The 16,028-nt window shown below is 44.8% G+C and overlaps 1 protein-coding gene across 1 annotated transcript in view; it reads left to right on the top strand.

Annotated features, from left to right (window-relative positions):
• The window catches only part of CDH1 (cadherin 1), a 34,839-nt gene that overhangs the window by 10,632 nt on the left and 8,179 nt on the right, over window positions 1-16,028 (top strand). The window contains exons 3-10 of the mRNA XM_060276027.1: window positions 9,646-9,866; window positions 10,030-10,173; window positions 11,200-11,355; window positions 12,658-12,802; window positions 13,843-14,018; window positions 14,360-14,488; window positions 14,722-14,907; window positions 15,062-15,306. Coding sequence (XP_060132010.1) covers window positions 9,646-9,866; window positions 10,030-10,173; window positions 11,200-11,355; window positions 12,658-12,802; window positions 13,843-14,018; window positions 14,360-14,488; window positions 14,722-14,907; window positions 15,062-15,306 — 1,402 coding nt within the window. The remainder of the gene's footprint in view (window positions 1-9,645; window positions 9,867-10,029; window positions 10,174-11,199; window positions 11,356-12,657; window positions 12,803-13,842; window positions 14,019-14,359; window positions 14,489-14,721; window positions 14,908-15,061; window positions 15,307-16,028) is intronic.

The following is a 16,028-nucleotide window of genomic DNA, read 5'->3' as shown; positions in this document are numbered from 1 at the left end:
ACAAACTAAAACAAAAAAGACCAAATTATATTCCCAATTATTTATAATTAATTTTTTTCCCGGACTTCCCATTGTCTGGACCTCTTGGAGCATCTTCCACATCTCGTTTCTCCCTTTTTCTGTTGTTTTCCTTTTTCCACATCGGATCTTCACATTCAAAGTTCTGCATCCCCTGGCTGTTCGGCTTTCAATCATGTCCAAAATCATATATCCTTGCATCCATCGAAATACAGCTTTGTTTTAAAATATATATTATTCCAGTCTGGTTTTTTTCCAGCACAGCTTTAACTAAATTCTTTTTCAGTCCAATCCAGGCTTTTGTCCAACTCCTCATTAAAATTTTTAATGATGCAGCTTCTCCGGTGTTATCAAATTGTTAATTACCTCCTTCCAGGATACTGTTGAAAATCTCCACTTGCTGCTTGCATCTTGCAATGTAAATTAATTGTATTCCACATATGTAAATCATTTAGCGATCAATCAGCATTTCAGAGACCACATCTTCCCCCCTCCCGGGCCCTAGGAGGAGGGGGCTAGCCATCCAATAGCTTTTCCTCTCGCATCCAATGATTAAATCCTGCAAACAGCTGCACTACATGTTGTCCAACTTATTATTCTCAGTTCAGGTGCAAAATCAACCAACAAACACCTCTATTTCCTTCAAAGCAGGGAGAAACTCAAGTTTTTCTGTGCTGTGTCATTAATCAACACCATTTTGAAATGCACAGGAGTTGATTTATTAGAAGCGGAACTGTATAAATCAGCACCATTTTGTTTTATTTCTTCTTTTCCTTATCAAGTCTCTCAAACCAGATAAAGCTGTGCAATTAAATGTCCAATTACCGTATAGATGAAAGTCCGTCTGTACTCCTCAAAATAAGTTAGGTTTCTTAATGGGGCTTGGTGTGGAAAAGCCAATTCTATTATTATAAAACAAAGAGTGCATACCGCGTAACTCCAGAAATCATGATGAGAGTCTCCTTTAAATCAAACTCTAAAGTCCAAGCCAGGGGCTGTAAAATCTGCAGGTCTTTTCCCATCTCCTTCGGTCCAGACTATGTCTGCTTATTATCCAAATCTCATTATTTTATTGAAACAGATATTCCCGGCTGAGGAGAGTGCCAGCTGTGTCGGGTTCTTGACCCAGGTCCTGCCATTTGCACAGTGCAAACCGACAATCTCGGACATCTGCAGGTCTTTGAGACAGTCCTCCCCCACCCTGGGGAGTCTGCCAGGGCTAATTACCCCCATATCAGCCCTGAATGCATTGCACGGCCGGGGTCCGATCGTATGGGAGTCAGCCATTTCCCATCGCTGGAAACGGGAAGTCCAGTGTAATTATTTCCAAACCGTTCCTTTTTGAGGAGGAAATAATGCTGTCTTGTTTTGATGCCTAGATGCTTTTCTTTCACAACATTTTGCCTTTTTGAATATCAGAATTACGTAATTCAGAGTAGATCTATTGAAATTAAGGAGGTTAAGTTAGTCACGTCCATTAATTCGAACGGGTCAATTCAGAATAGAACTAACATTGGAAACAGCCCAACATATTTTACAAGAGAGATGTATATATCAATAAGAATATTATAATTTAATAAAACAAAAAAACCTTTTAGGTAGTGATTTCATAATTGGTTTTATTTTTTGTAGTTACTAGATCCCTATAGATCTGGTTTTGAATTTGTTCACTGTTACATCATGATACAAACCAGGTTTCAAATCTGCACTTGGCCATGAAGCTCCCTGGGTGGCCTTGGGCCCTGTCGCTGCCTTTCAGCCTAACCTATCTCACAGGGTTGTTGTGGGGATTAAATGAGGAGGGGTGAACCATGTACACCACGTTGGGCTTCTTGCAGAAAAAGCTGGGATATAAATGCAAACAAACAAACAAAAAACCCTATTCATTTAAAGAAGGCAAATATACATGCTTTTATATTGTATTTTTATGTTGCAAACCACCCTAAGATCTACAAGTACAGGGCGGTATACAAATTTAGTTAATAATAATAATAATAATAATAATAATAATAATAATAATCATCATCATCTCACCCAGCAAACCCTAAAGGGCACATCTTAGTAGAACATTATTTCATTTATTTATTTATTTAATAATATTCTACTTAATGCCAAAATTGGCTTGTAAGCGGTTTACAAGTATAAAAACCATTAGGCAAGCAGTAAAATATAAGCACCCAGAATCAAACTACACAATCAAGCAATCCCTATTAAAACATAGCCATATTTGCAGGTGCCCTTGGTCAACAGATTAACAATTGACAATGTGTGATACTTGTTAAAAATATTCATGAGAATAAATCATGATTAAGCTTTACCATATTCTCCACACACATAGATAAATTCAGTCAAGACCATACATTTTGTTAGTTAAAAACATACTTCTGGATTCTTTGCAGATGTGCCAGACAATGCTTTCATGTTGTTTCATGCAGGCTTTGCTGTGCAGCTTAGTGAAGGCCGGTGGTATGGTCTGATCTTGGGGCACAGAGTTCGAGGGAAAGCTTTGAAACTGGCTCAGTTTTGCAGAAGGGTTCACATGCATTTTGGAACCTCTCATGTGCTGGTTTATGTACTTCTGAATGGAGATAGCACGGGAGCTTCTGCATGAGGTGCTCTGCCAGTGAACAGCAGCCCTTCTCCCCGCCCCCCACTACCAGCTTTTTAGAGGAAGCTGCCTTATTTCAGGTCCAATTGTTGGTCCATCTCAGCACTGTCTCCTCTGACTGAGGTTTCTAGCAGAGGAGGCTTTCTCCCACCACCTGCTTGCCCTATTGTGCCAGGCAGGGATTGAACTTGGAATTTCCCACCTGCAACGCTCCCACTGAGCTACGACAACTGCCCTACTTTCTTCTTTTCTCTGCCTGGATGTTCCAAGAAACATGGGGAGAGATTCTGTGTTGGGTTTCTGGTGTTGCTTTTAATGCCCTCTAGCAAATGCAGACTATGCGTAGTGCGTCCTTAGAGCCACTGGGTGGGGAGGGTGACAGCTGCTGATTCAGGGCCTGCCGGATCCTGCCTAGGCATGGCTCAGTAGGAATGTGCTCTGCTTCAGAAGTAGGGCAGCTGGAGCAACCGGCTTAGCGCTGCTCTCTTCCTCTGAGCAAAGTGGAGTCCATTCAAAGCTGATGCTGAATATGCCATCCATCACATATGTCGCCTGTCACCATTGCCTAGCACCCAGGCTTAGCGCTGGAGCCATGTCTGTGTGCAAAGGGAGGGTTCTTGGTCCTGGGTGCCTCCAGGGGCAGCAATCTTTTTTCCAACCGGGAAGCTGCTGGGGTGCTGCCAGCACTGGGAAAGGAGCGTTCAGGTGTCCCTCAAAACAGCCACACCTTTGTAAGGGAAATGCATTTTGTAGAAAAAAGAAAGGAAAAGTGCCAGCAAGGAGAAGCTTATCAGAGGCAGAGTGGGGGCAGAGGGAGAGAACAGAAACACACAGATTGAGGTTGAATCCTGACAAGACAGAAGTACTGTTTTGGGGGGGGGCAGGAGGTGGGCAGTTGTGGAGGACTCCCTGGTCCTGAACGGGGTAACTGTGCCCCTGAAGGACCAGGTGCGCAGCCTGGGAGTCATTTTGGCCTCACAGCTATCCATGGAGGCGCAGGTCAGTTCTGTGTCCAGGGCAGCTATTTATCAGCTCCATAGGCTGAGATCCTACCTGCCCGCGGACTGTCTCACCAGAGTGGTGCATGCTCTAGTTATCTCTCGCTTGGACTACTGCAATGCGCTCTATGTGGGGCTACCTTTGAAGGTGACTCAGAAACTACAACTAATCCAGAATGCGGCAGCTAGACTGGTGACTGGGAGCGGCCACCGAGACCACAAGTCTTGAAAGACCTACATTGGCTCTCAGTACGTTTCCGAGCACAATTCAAAGTCTTGGTGATGACCTTTAAAGCCCTAAACGGCCTCGGTCCAATATACCTGAAGGAGCATGTCTCTACCCCCACCGTTCTGCCTGGACACTGAGGTCCAGTGCCAAGGACCTTCTGCCGGTTCCCTCGCTGCGAGAAGCCAAGTTACAGGGAACCAGGCAGAGGGCCTTCTCGGTAGTGGCACCCACCCTCTCACCAGATGTCAAAGAGAAAAACAACTACCAGACTTTTAGAAGACATCTGAAGGCAGCCCTGTTCAAGGAAGCTTTTTAATGTTTAATAGATTATTGTATTTTAATATTCTGTTGGAAGCCGCCCAGAGTGGCTGGGGAAACCCAGCCAGATGGGTGGGGTATAAATATTATTATTATTATTATTCAGGGTACCTGAAGAAGTGTGCATGCACACGAAAGCTCATACCTATGACAAACTTAGTTGGTCTCTAAGGTGCTACTGGAAGGATTTTTTTTGTTTCAATGATGATGATGATGATGATGATGATGATGATGATGATGATGATATTACTATGCCTGCATGTGCGGGCCCTCTACAGCCTCTTTGCTTAGCCCACAGTCAAACGTGGCATGAGCTCCCTGCTTGCCAGTTGTGACTGCGGTAGACTTTGTCCAGAGGTCAGTTCCTGGTAGTACTCTGCATGGTAAACTCTGGTCGCTTCCTCCTTTCATGGATGTGGGCAGAGGCGGTTTGAGTCCCCCATTTCTGGATCTGTGGAACTTGAGTGTTCTTTGGGAGATGGGAGAGCAGGTGAGCCCTGCCAGCCTCGCCTGCAAGGGCTGCTCAGTTAATAAAGAGAGTGATGGTGCTGAACTGGCGACAGCTCCTTGTAATGGCTCTTGCAGCTTTGCAGGGTGGTCATTGCTATGTTCTAGTTAATGAGTGGATGCTTGTTTTTCATCCTTGATCGTGCATATTTAATGCTGGGAACAACTTCAGATTCTTGTAATGGGAAATTTTATTTTATGACAAGCCATTAATGCTGTGGTTTCTCAACCTTCTTCCTCCATTTGCTTTCATTTCCTTAAAGCAACATTGGTCAACCTGGTGCCCTCCGGATGTTTTGGACTGCAGCTCTCCTCAGCCCCAGCTAGTGTGTAGTAAAAAAAAGCATCTATGGAATCCTATGTTGGCTATGTTGGCTAAAGTTGCCAGGTACCCTTCATAGGTTGTTGGACTACAACTCCTATCAGGTCCAGCATCATGCAGCTTTTCTACCTGGGCTGCTTTAAGGAGGCACTGGTGTTTAGGGCATATTGGCTATGCAGCTGAAAAACCCCTACTCCTTCTTGGGGCATGCAGAGGGTGCAGCTGTTCGAGGTTATTGCACAACATCCCACAATAGTTTTCACTTCTGGTGGGTGGTTCTGTTTTTCTGTTCCAAAAGTGTAACTTCCCTGCCTCCCCCTTGAAAGATTGCAGATTGAGTCAGTTTGTGTCTTGTGTACATGTGTAAATCAGAACAGCCAGCTGTGTGAGCTTCCTCCCTGTTGTCCCATGTTTGTTTCTTCATCTTCAAATTCATGTACCAACCTTCATCCGAAGATCTCAGCGCAGTTCACAAAAAGCAATGCCCCTTCCATTAAGTGCATGATATCTTTGCTTTTAGTACTGTCTCTAGGCCAACAGCGGGAGATGTTTTTCAGCTCAAGGGCCACTTTCCCCTCTGAAAAACTTCCCAGGGGCCACATGCCCATTGGTGGGTGGGGCCAAGGGCAAAAGTAGGTGGAGAAACAAATACACAGATGGCTGCTTCCTACATCACTCCCCCACCCCCAGACAAGCAAGAGGCATTGCCAAGAGTTCAAGGACATATTCCAGCCAGGGAAAGACACTTAAGGGGAGCTCAGCGAATTGTAGAAACAAGCAATTGTAGAGTTGGAAAATACCTGATTCAAAAATACACACTCACACCCCTCACACACAAAAACAATTCTCACTACAGCCAACCAAAGACACCCTAAGCCACCCCCAGCCTCTCTCACCACCAAGGAAATACAACAAGTGAATAGTAAAAGAGCCCATACAAGTAACACTGACACAACTCTCTCCACACTAAGTAGAATAATAGAAGCATAACCACACCACACCACTCACCATTCCCCTCTCCCCTTTTTTCTTTCTTCTTCCTAATTGTTTGAACCAATTCATGAACCAAGAACTTATACTGTACATTGACCACTAATAATGAAATTTATGTTGTAGATATTTTCCCACATTTATTATACTATTTTTGTGATATGCAAATGACATGAGAAAATTAGTATACTGTACTTGTTTGTATAACATTATTCTTGTTTATACAACCCAATTTAAAAAAAAGAGTTGGAAAAGACCCAAAGGTTCATCTTCTACTAGGCCATCTCCCTGCAATGCAGAGAAGCAAGGCCAGTGGAGTATGTGGCTTGGGGAAAAGGGGTCTGGAAGAGAAGGATCTGACCCTGAAAGGCCTACCCAGTAGTGAGCTTTTGCATGACTGCCCAGCCTCTGGTTTGGAGGAGGGCCCAGAGCCTGCAACAGCTCCTGGGGTTTGGCCAGGCCTTTTTCTAGATTCTGACTATGGCCAGTATTCTTCTGCCTGGCCCTTCCCACCACCTTCTGCATTAGTGCATCCCTCTGTAGTTTTGGCCTCTGCTATTACTGTTGTCCATGTCCATATTAGTGAGGGATTCCACTGCCACTGCCCAACTCCAGCAATCGAACACCAGTGACTTTCTGGGCATTTACCAAATGGGGTTCAGCATCCATCTCAATGACTCCTTTACATCTTCATGGCAGATAACCTTATGTTGTAGTAGCATACCTAGTAGCCCAGCCTCCATATCTCACAGCAGTATGCCTTTGAATGCCAGATGTTGCGAGCAAACCCTCTGCTTCATTCCTTGCATTATCTTCCGGCAGCATCTGCTAGGATTATGGGTTTCAGGGGCAGCTGCAAGGGAATCCTTACCTGCTTCTCCTGTTCTGACCAGGTGGAGGAGAACAACAGGCCATGGGGTGGGAGGTTATTTCTGGTGCTTGTGCACCTTCAAGGGCTGAAAATGATACAGTACTGGAGAAACACTGAAGGCCCCACAGTTGCCCTCCTCTGTTTACAGGAAAGTCTCTGAAAACAACTTGTGTGGAAATCAGTTCAAGGCCCTGCCTGTAGAAGAAAAGCTGCTTCCAAGCCCATTAGTGACCTGGGACCCATGAGGGTGCTCTGGCATTTGTGCTGGATAATTGACTCACTGTCTTGGGTCATGTTCTGCTCCCTTGGTCTGCAGAGCTTTGCCTACCTCTCAGGAGTCTGAGTATGCTTAATTAACCCTCTGCCTTGCACTTTACCCTTTTTTCTCTCCTCTTCTTTCTCTGTGCTACAATGCTAGCAAACTCAATATTTGTGGGGCTTACTATTGAGCAAACATCTGTACTGTTGTTCCCCAGTCTTGTCCATGCATGTAAGACCGGAGTACGAAAAAAACCCACTTTCTGTTCTGATGCTGCCCTGTATATGCAGGTGGGGCGGGGGATTGCTGTGTAGCAACAAAGAGCAAAGGCTGAAATTCCTTCAAAAGGAATTGCTTGATTTACTTTAAGGTATTTACATAGTGCCCCTCCCAAAGCTGTTTACATAGAAATAGTGAAACAATCAGTATCGGTTAATGTTATAAAATAAAATGCCCAAGACAAGCTCCAAGGACGTTGCTCCCTTGCAGGCTGGAGGTTTATTTTTTCCAGGCTGGGTGTTGTTGTTGGGGGATTTGTTTGTGGTCACTAACGGAAGGAGAAAGAAATCAAAGCCTGATAATCCTCATCTTGTGGGCATTGCAACCAAGTGTGCATGCATACGAAAGGTCATACCAATGACAAACTTAGTCTCTAAGGTGCTACTGGGATGATTTTTTAAATTTTGTTTTGACTACGGCAGACCAACACGGCTACCTACCTGTTGCAGAATCTTAGTAATCAAGTTAAGACCAGGAGGGCTGAGGGGGAGAAACAAAACTCCTACAAGCCTTGCATGGGCTTCAATAACTTTTGCTTCTATTGTTCAATAACTTTTGCTGGTGGACTTGTCCTAAAGTGGCGGAATTTTGGAATCAAGTATATGAAACACTAAAAAAGATTTTAAAATGTACATTTAAAAAGACCCCTGGAACCTTTCTCTTGAGCATGACTCCGTTGGATTTACCAAAAGATAGAGCGAATATCCTGCTGTACGCCTGTGCAGCGGCAAGGGTATTGCTCGCTTCAAAATGGAAAGGGGCTAGCTTACCCACGATACAAGAATGGCAGGAGAAGCTAATTGAATATTTAAAATTGGCAAAATTAACGGCAATAATTAGACACGTTCCGAGACAAAAGATAATGAAAGAATGGAAGTACGTTCAAGACTATTTAGAAAGAGAAAATATAAAGATTAATCTAGTGAAGTGCCTAGACTAGAATTTAAAAGGAGAGAAGGAATGAAATTAAATAAAAAGTGAAAATGGGCTGCGGAATAGACTAAGAGGATCAGCAAGAAGAAGAGAGGAAACAAAGAAACGCGTGCTGTAAATAACAGGAAGTAATTTTTTTATCTATATTTTTTCTTTTTCACTTTATTCGCGATAATATTGCTTGTGTGTTTTTTTTGTTTTTGTTTTTTCTTTTTTTCTTTTATAAATTAATTGAGTATGTATATAATTTGAATATTCTTATTATTTTTGGTTTTTTCGTTTTCCTTAGCTATGTATGTGTTTTCCTTAGTTATGTATGTGGTTTTTTTCTTTTTTAAAAAAAATTTGAATAAAGATTTTTTTAAAAAAAAAAAACTTTTGCTTCTATCTACAGGTAGGTAGCCGTGTTGGTCTGCCGTCGAAACAAAATAAAAATAAAATAGAAAAATTCCTTCCATTAGCACCTTAGAGACCAACTAAGTTTGTCATGGGTTTGAGCTTTCGTGTGTATGCGGGACGTGGGTGGCGCTGTGGGTTAAACCACAGAGCCTAGGACTTGCCGATCAGAAGGTCGGTGGTTCAAATCCCTGCGATGGGGTGAGCTCCCGTTGCTCGGTCCCAGCTCCTGCCAACCTAGCAGTTCGAAAACACACCAAAAGTGCAAGTAGATAAATAGGTACAGGAAGGTAACTAAACGGTGTTTCCGTGTGCTGCTCTGGTTCACCAGAAGCGTCTTTGTCATGCTGGTCACATGACCTGGAAGCTGTACGCCGACTCCCTCGGCCAATAACGCGAGATGAGCCCAGAGTCGGTCATGACTGGACCTAATGGTCAGGGATCCCTTTACCTTTACCTTTAAGGTGCTACTGGAAGGAATTTTTCTATTTTGTTTTTATTTTGCTTCTATCGTCTGCAACAGTTGCGCTAACACTAAGTAAACAGAAAGGGGTAGCCCCAAATTGTGTCTCTCCCTACTTGCCACACAACCAAGCCCTTCAGCCGCTAGCCTGTTTCTCACCATTCTCCCAAAGTGAACCATTTCCAACTGGAGCGGCTGAAACACTTACTAAGCTGCCTGCACAGTTGGTGAGTCCGCACCCTGGGAGTGGCCCCAGATTGTGGAAACTTACCTTGTTTGTGTTGGAAAAGGTGCTTCCTCTGCCCATAAGTTTGGTGCATGAGCACCCCCTGGCTGCAGCATTTTTGGAAAAGCTTATTTTGGTAAAGCCCACCTGCCAGTTCATCCTCTTGCTTCCTAATTGCTGAATCTCTGATGCCCCCCCCAATCTTTCTCTCTCCTCCCTTTCATGCAGTAAACTTTGAGGGATGCTCAGAAAGGACACACCAACCCTTCGCTTCGGACGACACTCGCTTCAGGGTGCGCTCGGATGGCGTGGTGGTGGTGAAAAGGCCTGTCCACATTCGCGAGTGGCACTTCTTCATCCATGCCTGGGACGGGGCTGGAAAGAAACACTCTGCCAAGGTGACCCTGCGAAGTCATGGCCATGGATCCCACAAGCAGCATCCTCACACGGTACGAAGCCTTATGTTCAGAGCCTCCTTCCTCTGCCAGCCTCCCTTGCCCTCTTTGTTTGCCAGGGAGCCTTCCAGAGGCACCAACCAAGGCTTCCATGATGAAATGCCCTGCTTTGTTCATGCCTTGCTGAGCTAGAGGTGTGTTTATTTTTATTTTTCAGGAGCCCTATTCCCTTGGTCATGGAGAGGTGCTGACTTTCCCAGTATCCGGCCCAGGCCTGAGGAGGCAGAAGAGAGACTGGGTCATCCCACCCATTGTTTGCTCTGAGAATGAGAGAGGTCCTTTCCCCAAGCAACTGGTGCAGGTAGGTTGAGGCGGCAGCATCTCCTGGAGTCCCTGCAGGGGCCTGCTTCCCTTTAAGTTACTTTCCTTGATGCCCAAGTTGGTAATGTCTTAGGGTCACCTTGGGTTGAACTAGATGGGCCCAGAAGCAGAACATGAGTGTCCAACATTACCTCCACTTGTGATTCCATGCAGCTGGCATTCAGAGGCATACTACCTCTTGACTGTGGAAGTAGAACATAATCATTGTGGCTAGTAGCTCTTGGTACCCCTATCCTCCATCAATAGGTTGACTCTCCCCACCCATTTTTTAATTCATTTTATAACACCACATACAATTATACACACAAATCCACCACAAACCAAAACAAACAAACAATACATATAAATTCTTGTCATTTCATCATTTTTCTTAACCTCTTTGGGTGACTTCCTTGAGTCCCCCCTAACTGAATTTCAATTTTTATCATCTTTACCAGTTACCAAAATTAAATATTTCTACAATAAACAATTATATCCTTTTCAAAAATTTCTCTCAAAAACTTCCTCACTTATTAACACACTAAATAAAATTCCTACTTCTACACCAATAGCCTATACTGTATCCACTTCCAAAAGGATTCCAAAATATCAAATATTACAATATTTATTCAGGTATAATTTAAATTTCTTCCAATCTTCTTCCACCCTCTCTTCTTTCTGGTCGCGGAGTCTTCCAGTCAGTTTGGCAAGTTCCATAAAGTCCATCATCTTCATTTGCCATTCTTCTATAGTTGGTATTTCTTGAGTCTTCCAATTCTTGGCAAGTAATAATCTAATAGGTTGACTCTTCTAAAGGCATCCACATTAGTGGCCATCACTACATCTTGTGGGCTGTGCATCATTGGAGGCTGTCTGCTGGGCTCATGAGCTGCAGGTGCATCTCTGTTGGTTTGGAGGGTGGGCAGAAATATGACATGCGTCAGGGAAAGGGATATGGCATGTTTCAACCAGCCTTGACCACCTAATGCTCAATATCTGTCATCGTCTTGATTATTTTCTCCACCAGATCCAATCTAATAAGAATAAAGAGACGACAGTCTTCTACAGCATCACTGGGCAGGGGGCTGACACTCCCCCGATTGGAGTCTTCATCATTGAGACGGAAACTGGCTGGCTGAAGGTGACCCGCCCACTGGACAGAGAGGATATGGACAGATACGTTGTGAGTCCCTGTGCACTGTTCACGATCAAGCTTCAGGTTCTTCTTTCAGGAGTTGGAGCTGGCTGTTGAGCAGCATTCAGTGCTTGGGTGCTGCTCCTCTGGTGGGTGGGAGGAATGGATGGGAGAAAACATACCATTAGGTGAGACAGAAGTCTCCCTTGGGTGCCCTCTAGGGGTTTGTCGGCAACTGCCAAGCTATTTGGTGTTGCATTAGAGCTGGCTTCTCCCAGCCTGACCTCCTCCAGATAGTTTGTATTACAACTTCCATCAGCTCCAATGAGCATATGGAGGCTGCCAAGTTAGTGAAAGCTATGTTGTAGATTGGAGACATATGAAATTGCTTTATACGGGTCAAACTATTAGCACATCTATTTATTTCAATTTTATAAATACTAGTTATAATTTACCACTTATACCACATATAATTTATACCACTTAATTGCAGTCATATCTAAGCAGTATACAGGAGACCCAGTATAATAAGATTAAAAATTCGTTTGAACCATAAAATCTTAGTTCAATTAAAAAGCCTGCTGGAATAAAAAGTTTCCATCTAGTTCAATGAGGGTGGGGTAGGGCCTTTCTGACCTCAACTGGAAGGCCCCATAGTTCTTAACATGAGACTTCTAGTGGAGAAAACCTGTGCATCCAAGACATGGGGGACCACTAACAGTGGCTCCCCTAAGTGAGTGAGCAGGGATATAAAGGATCAGATTGATCTAGCTCAGTCTTACCTGCCCTGACTGGTAGCAGGGTCTTGTGGGGATTGAACCTGGGTCCTTTGGCATGCAAAGCAGCTGAGCAATGGCCCTTCCACAAGGCCCCCCTACCTGCCTGTTTTCACTCCCCTACCAGAGAAGATAGTTGCAGTCCTCCTTCAGGAACTTTCAGTCTGAGAACATGATGTCCATTTGGCAAATGGAAGAGCATGTCCTGACTCCCATGAGGTCTCTTGTCTGTCTCAGGTTTCTTTGTAGTGAAATTTCCTCTTGAAATATTGGGTGGATATCTCTAAAGCCTCGTGAAACCTCTAAAGCTTTAGGGGTTAAAAGCTGGGCATCCGGTTTCTTGAGTCTTGCTATTTTTTGGAGTGAAGCTGTAAGGTGCAAAGGAGGAGGCGGTTGTGACAGGGGGACTGACAGAAGCCCTTTGCAGCTGTCCCCATCGTATGACTTTTGCCTAGAACAATAATAAACTTTCTATGTCTGTGGTTCCTTCCTTTAAAAATAGAAAAGGAGCACTTGTTCTATTTTTGTGTCCATGTTAGTTAATTAATGGCCCTTTGTTGCTTCTCCTCTGCAGCTTTTCTCTCATGCTGTGTCTGTGAATGGGCAGCCTGTGGAGGACCCCATGGAGATCATCATCAAGGTCAGCGACCAAAATGACAACAAGCCCATTTTCACCCAGAGCGTCTTTGAAGGATCTGTAGCAGAAGGAGCCACCCCAGGTAGGTGTGCGTGTGTAATTGCATATATGTGAGTACAGTGGTACCTCGGTTTAAGTACACAATTGGTTCCGGAGAGCCGTACGCTCCCCGAAAAGTACTTAAATGGAGCAGCGATAGCGTGCATGTGCAAAGCGGAACCCGTAAGTAAATTCAAACCGAAAGTACTCAAACCGCAGCAGACTTAAACCAAGGTATGACTGTAAAGGCCATCGGTAGCTGGTGCCCATTGGGACTGGTTGGGTGGAAGGCCGTGAACCCGGTTGTAGGTAGGGTTGCAGCCAATGAGAGGCAGAGCCAATGAATTCTAGCTTTGTCCCCCCTGCCCTGCTGAGTTCTACAAGGGCAACACTGAGGCTGAAAGGAGAAGGAAGGTTGCAGCCAGTGGCATCCCACCCTCCAGAATGAATGCATTTAACAAGGAGGGCAGAGTGGTTGGGCTAGCTGAAGACAGACAGACATTTGTGGGCCAGTGCCCCATTTGTCCTCATGGACCAGCCTCCTTGGGAAGTTGCTGCAAATCCTCTCATCCCTGACCATTGACCGTGCTGGCCATTTTCCCATGATGGGAAATGGAGTCCAACTCTGCCTGGGGTCTACTCTATGGCTTCCCCAAGCTTGATTTATGTGCATGGCACTACTTCATTGCCCCCCTCTAGTTTATTGTCCACAAAGCCCGCTCAGGCCAAGCTGTGCTTCCACCTCCCTATGTAGATTATGCAGCAGGTAATGGAGCCCACAGATCCGTTCAGCTGTAGTGCAGACTGGCATGTATTGTGCTCAGGTGCTCTGTGGCTTAGGAACCTAGCTCAGGGTTGCTGACAGCACAGAAAGTATGCTGAAACCTTGGAAAGACACTGTCAGCCCTGCCTGGAGATGAGATGCTCACTCCTGAACTCTGGAGTGAGTTGCATTCACTTGGAGATTGGCACGTCTTTTAACACCTGTCTGAGACAGAATCTGTTCTGCCTTCCTAACTAGCATCAAGGCAGCCTCCCCGCACCCCGTTTCTGCTTCTCAAATGCTTTTTTATGCATTCCCAGGTACCCCAGTGATGCAAGTGTCTGCCACAGACAAAGATGATGCCGTGAATACCTACAATGGGGTCATCTCCTACTACATCATCAGCCAGGAGCCCATGCAGCCCTACAGTCAGATGTTCACCATCAACAATGAAACAGGGTGGATCAGTGTGATCACAACAGGCCTTGACCGAGAGGTGAATGTCCTGGCTGTGGGTGGGTGGGGGCGGGCAGTGTTTGAGGGTGTCAATCACTGTCAAGCACACCTGTCGCATTTTCCAAGTCTGCACTCTTGCAATGAATCACTTGCACTTAAACCCTGTTGGAAGCAGTGATACGTAAGCACCCGATCAAATGCTGATTTGAAGCCACCTCTTCACTTATTATGTTGTATGAATTTAACTGTTGTAATGATAATGATAAGAAGTGGCTAATCTAGGCTAATCTTTTCACACGCAAGGCTATGAGCTCCCACTTCCCCATCGAGAATTCTCTCTCTGTAATGTTAACATAACATGGTTATTTGGTTTGCTTTCAGGAATTCCCCCAGTACACGCTGGTCATTGAAGCTAGAGACATGTTAGGAGAAGGCTTAAGTACTACAGGGAAAGCAGTGATTACTGTCACGGACACGAACGACAACCAGCCAATATTTGACCCACTCACGGTAATGTTGAGGCTTCTCCTATGCCTTCCTTGGCCAGTCTGGCATCGCGTCCTACCCTGCCGAAATCCTCTGTCCCTGTATCCCAAACTCCTGTCTTCTCCAGAAAAGAAGGGGGAGGCCCTGGGGAAGTTCCAGAATAGCATCATCATAGCATCCCACTGAGCTGGGCCTCTGCACCTCAGCAAGGCAAAGCCACACTCAGTCTAAGTCAGTGTCTTCCTTCTGTCTTCTAGTATGTTTCAACTGTGCCAGAGAACAAGGTGGGATTCCAAGTTGCCAGGCTTTTGGTGAAAGACGCAGATCAGGCAGGGACCTCAGCATGGAAAGCCAAGTACACCATTGTGAAAGGAAATGAGGAAGGCAACTTTGAAGTGGCTACCGATCCCCAAACCAATGATGGTCTCCTGACAACCATTAAGGTAAGCTGAAGTCCCTCCTTGAGCTGCAGTCCTCTTAAGCTTTCTGCCTCATAAGCTGCTGGGACTTCATGCTTTGCCCTGGTGTTTAGGTGGATGTTACTGACACCGCCTGATTGCATCATCTCTCTCTCTCTCTCTCTTGCCTCCTTTCCAGGGTCTGGACTTTGAGGCGAAGGATCTCTTCACCCTTCTGGTTACTGTGGTGAATGAAGTTCCCTTTTCAGTGACTCTCCCAACATCCACGGCAACAATCACTGTCAACGTTAGGGATGAGAATGAAGCCCCCATCTTTAATCCCCCTGAAAAGTCTGTGACAAAGTCTGAAGACCTCCCTGCTGGGCAGCTGGTGACTACCTACACTGCTCAGGACCCCGACACAAATCAAAAGCAGACAGTCAGGTACTGGAAAGGTTCAAGTGCTTTGCAAGGGTGCTAGGTGAGCAGGTTAACAAAGGAGCGAGTCTCAGATAGGGCAGAGCTGAAGGGTCAGGAACAGAGCTCATTCCCCTGTCAGACTTTTAGATAGCTAAAGGGGGCAGGAAAGAGCAAGGAAGAGTGTACAAGGGAGAAGCCAAGGGAGAAGCTCATAAGTAGTTCAGAATACAGCTGCAAGGTTGCTCAGAGCAGGTCTTGGAAACATCATCTTGTCAGTCCTTAAACTGACAATGTAAATGTATTATTAGTAGTAGTTAGAATATACCATAATCCAAAATTTACAAATCATAAACATTATTATATAATGTATGTATAAGTCCATAAACAAGAAATAGTCAACGTAATGAATTGCCCTCAGGGAACACCACGACAGAGGTAGAATGCCTTTCACTAGATAATGTCCAACAGTATTGTAGTGGTGGGTGCTCCAACATGTAGAATTCAGTAATGAACAGCAAACAAGCAGAACAGTGTTTCCGGATCAAGTCAACTGTTTCAAAGATGAATCTTCATCAACAAATAATTTCTAATAAATTATCCATTCAGGTAAATGTGATACTTATAGACCAGGGCTCACTAACCAGTGTAGCCAACTGTTGGCTACACTGGTTGGTGAGCCCTGGTCTTTAAGTATCATTATGTTGACTTATACTGTACATATATTATATAATGATGTTTATGATTTG

Source organism: Zootoca vivipara, chromosome 6 (assembly GCF_963506605.1).
Source record: "Zootoca vivipara chromosome 6, rZooViv1.1, whole genome shotgun sequence".
Lineage (NCBI taxonomy): Eukaryota > Metazoa > Chordata > Lepidosauria > Squamata > Lacertidae > Zootoca > Zootoca vivipara.
This window is presented reverse-complemented; position numbering and strand designations above follow the sequence as displayed.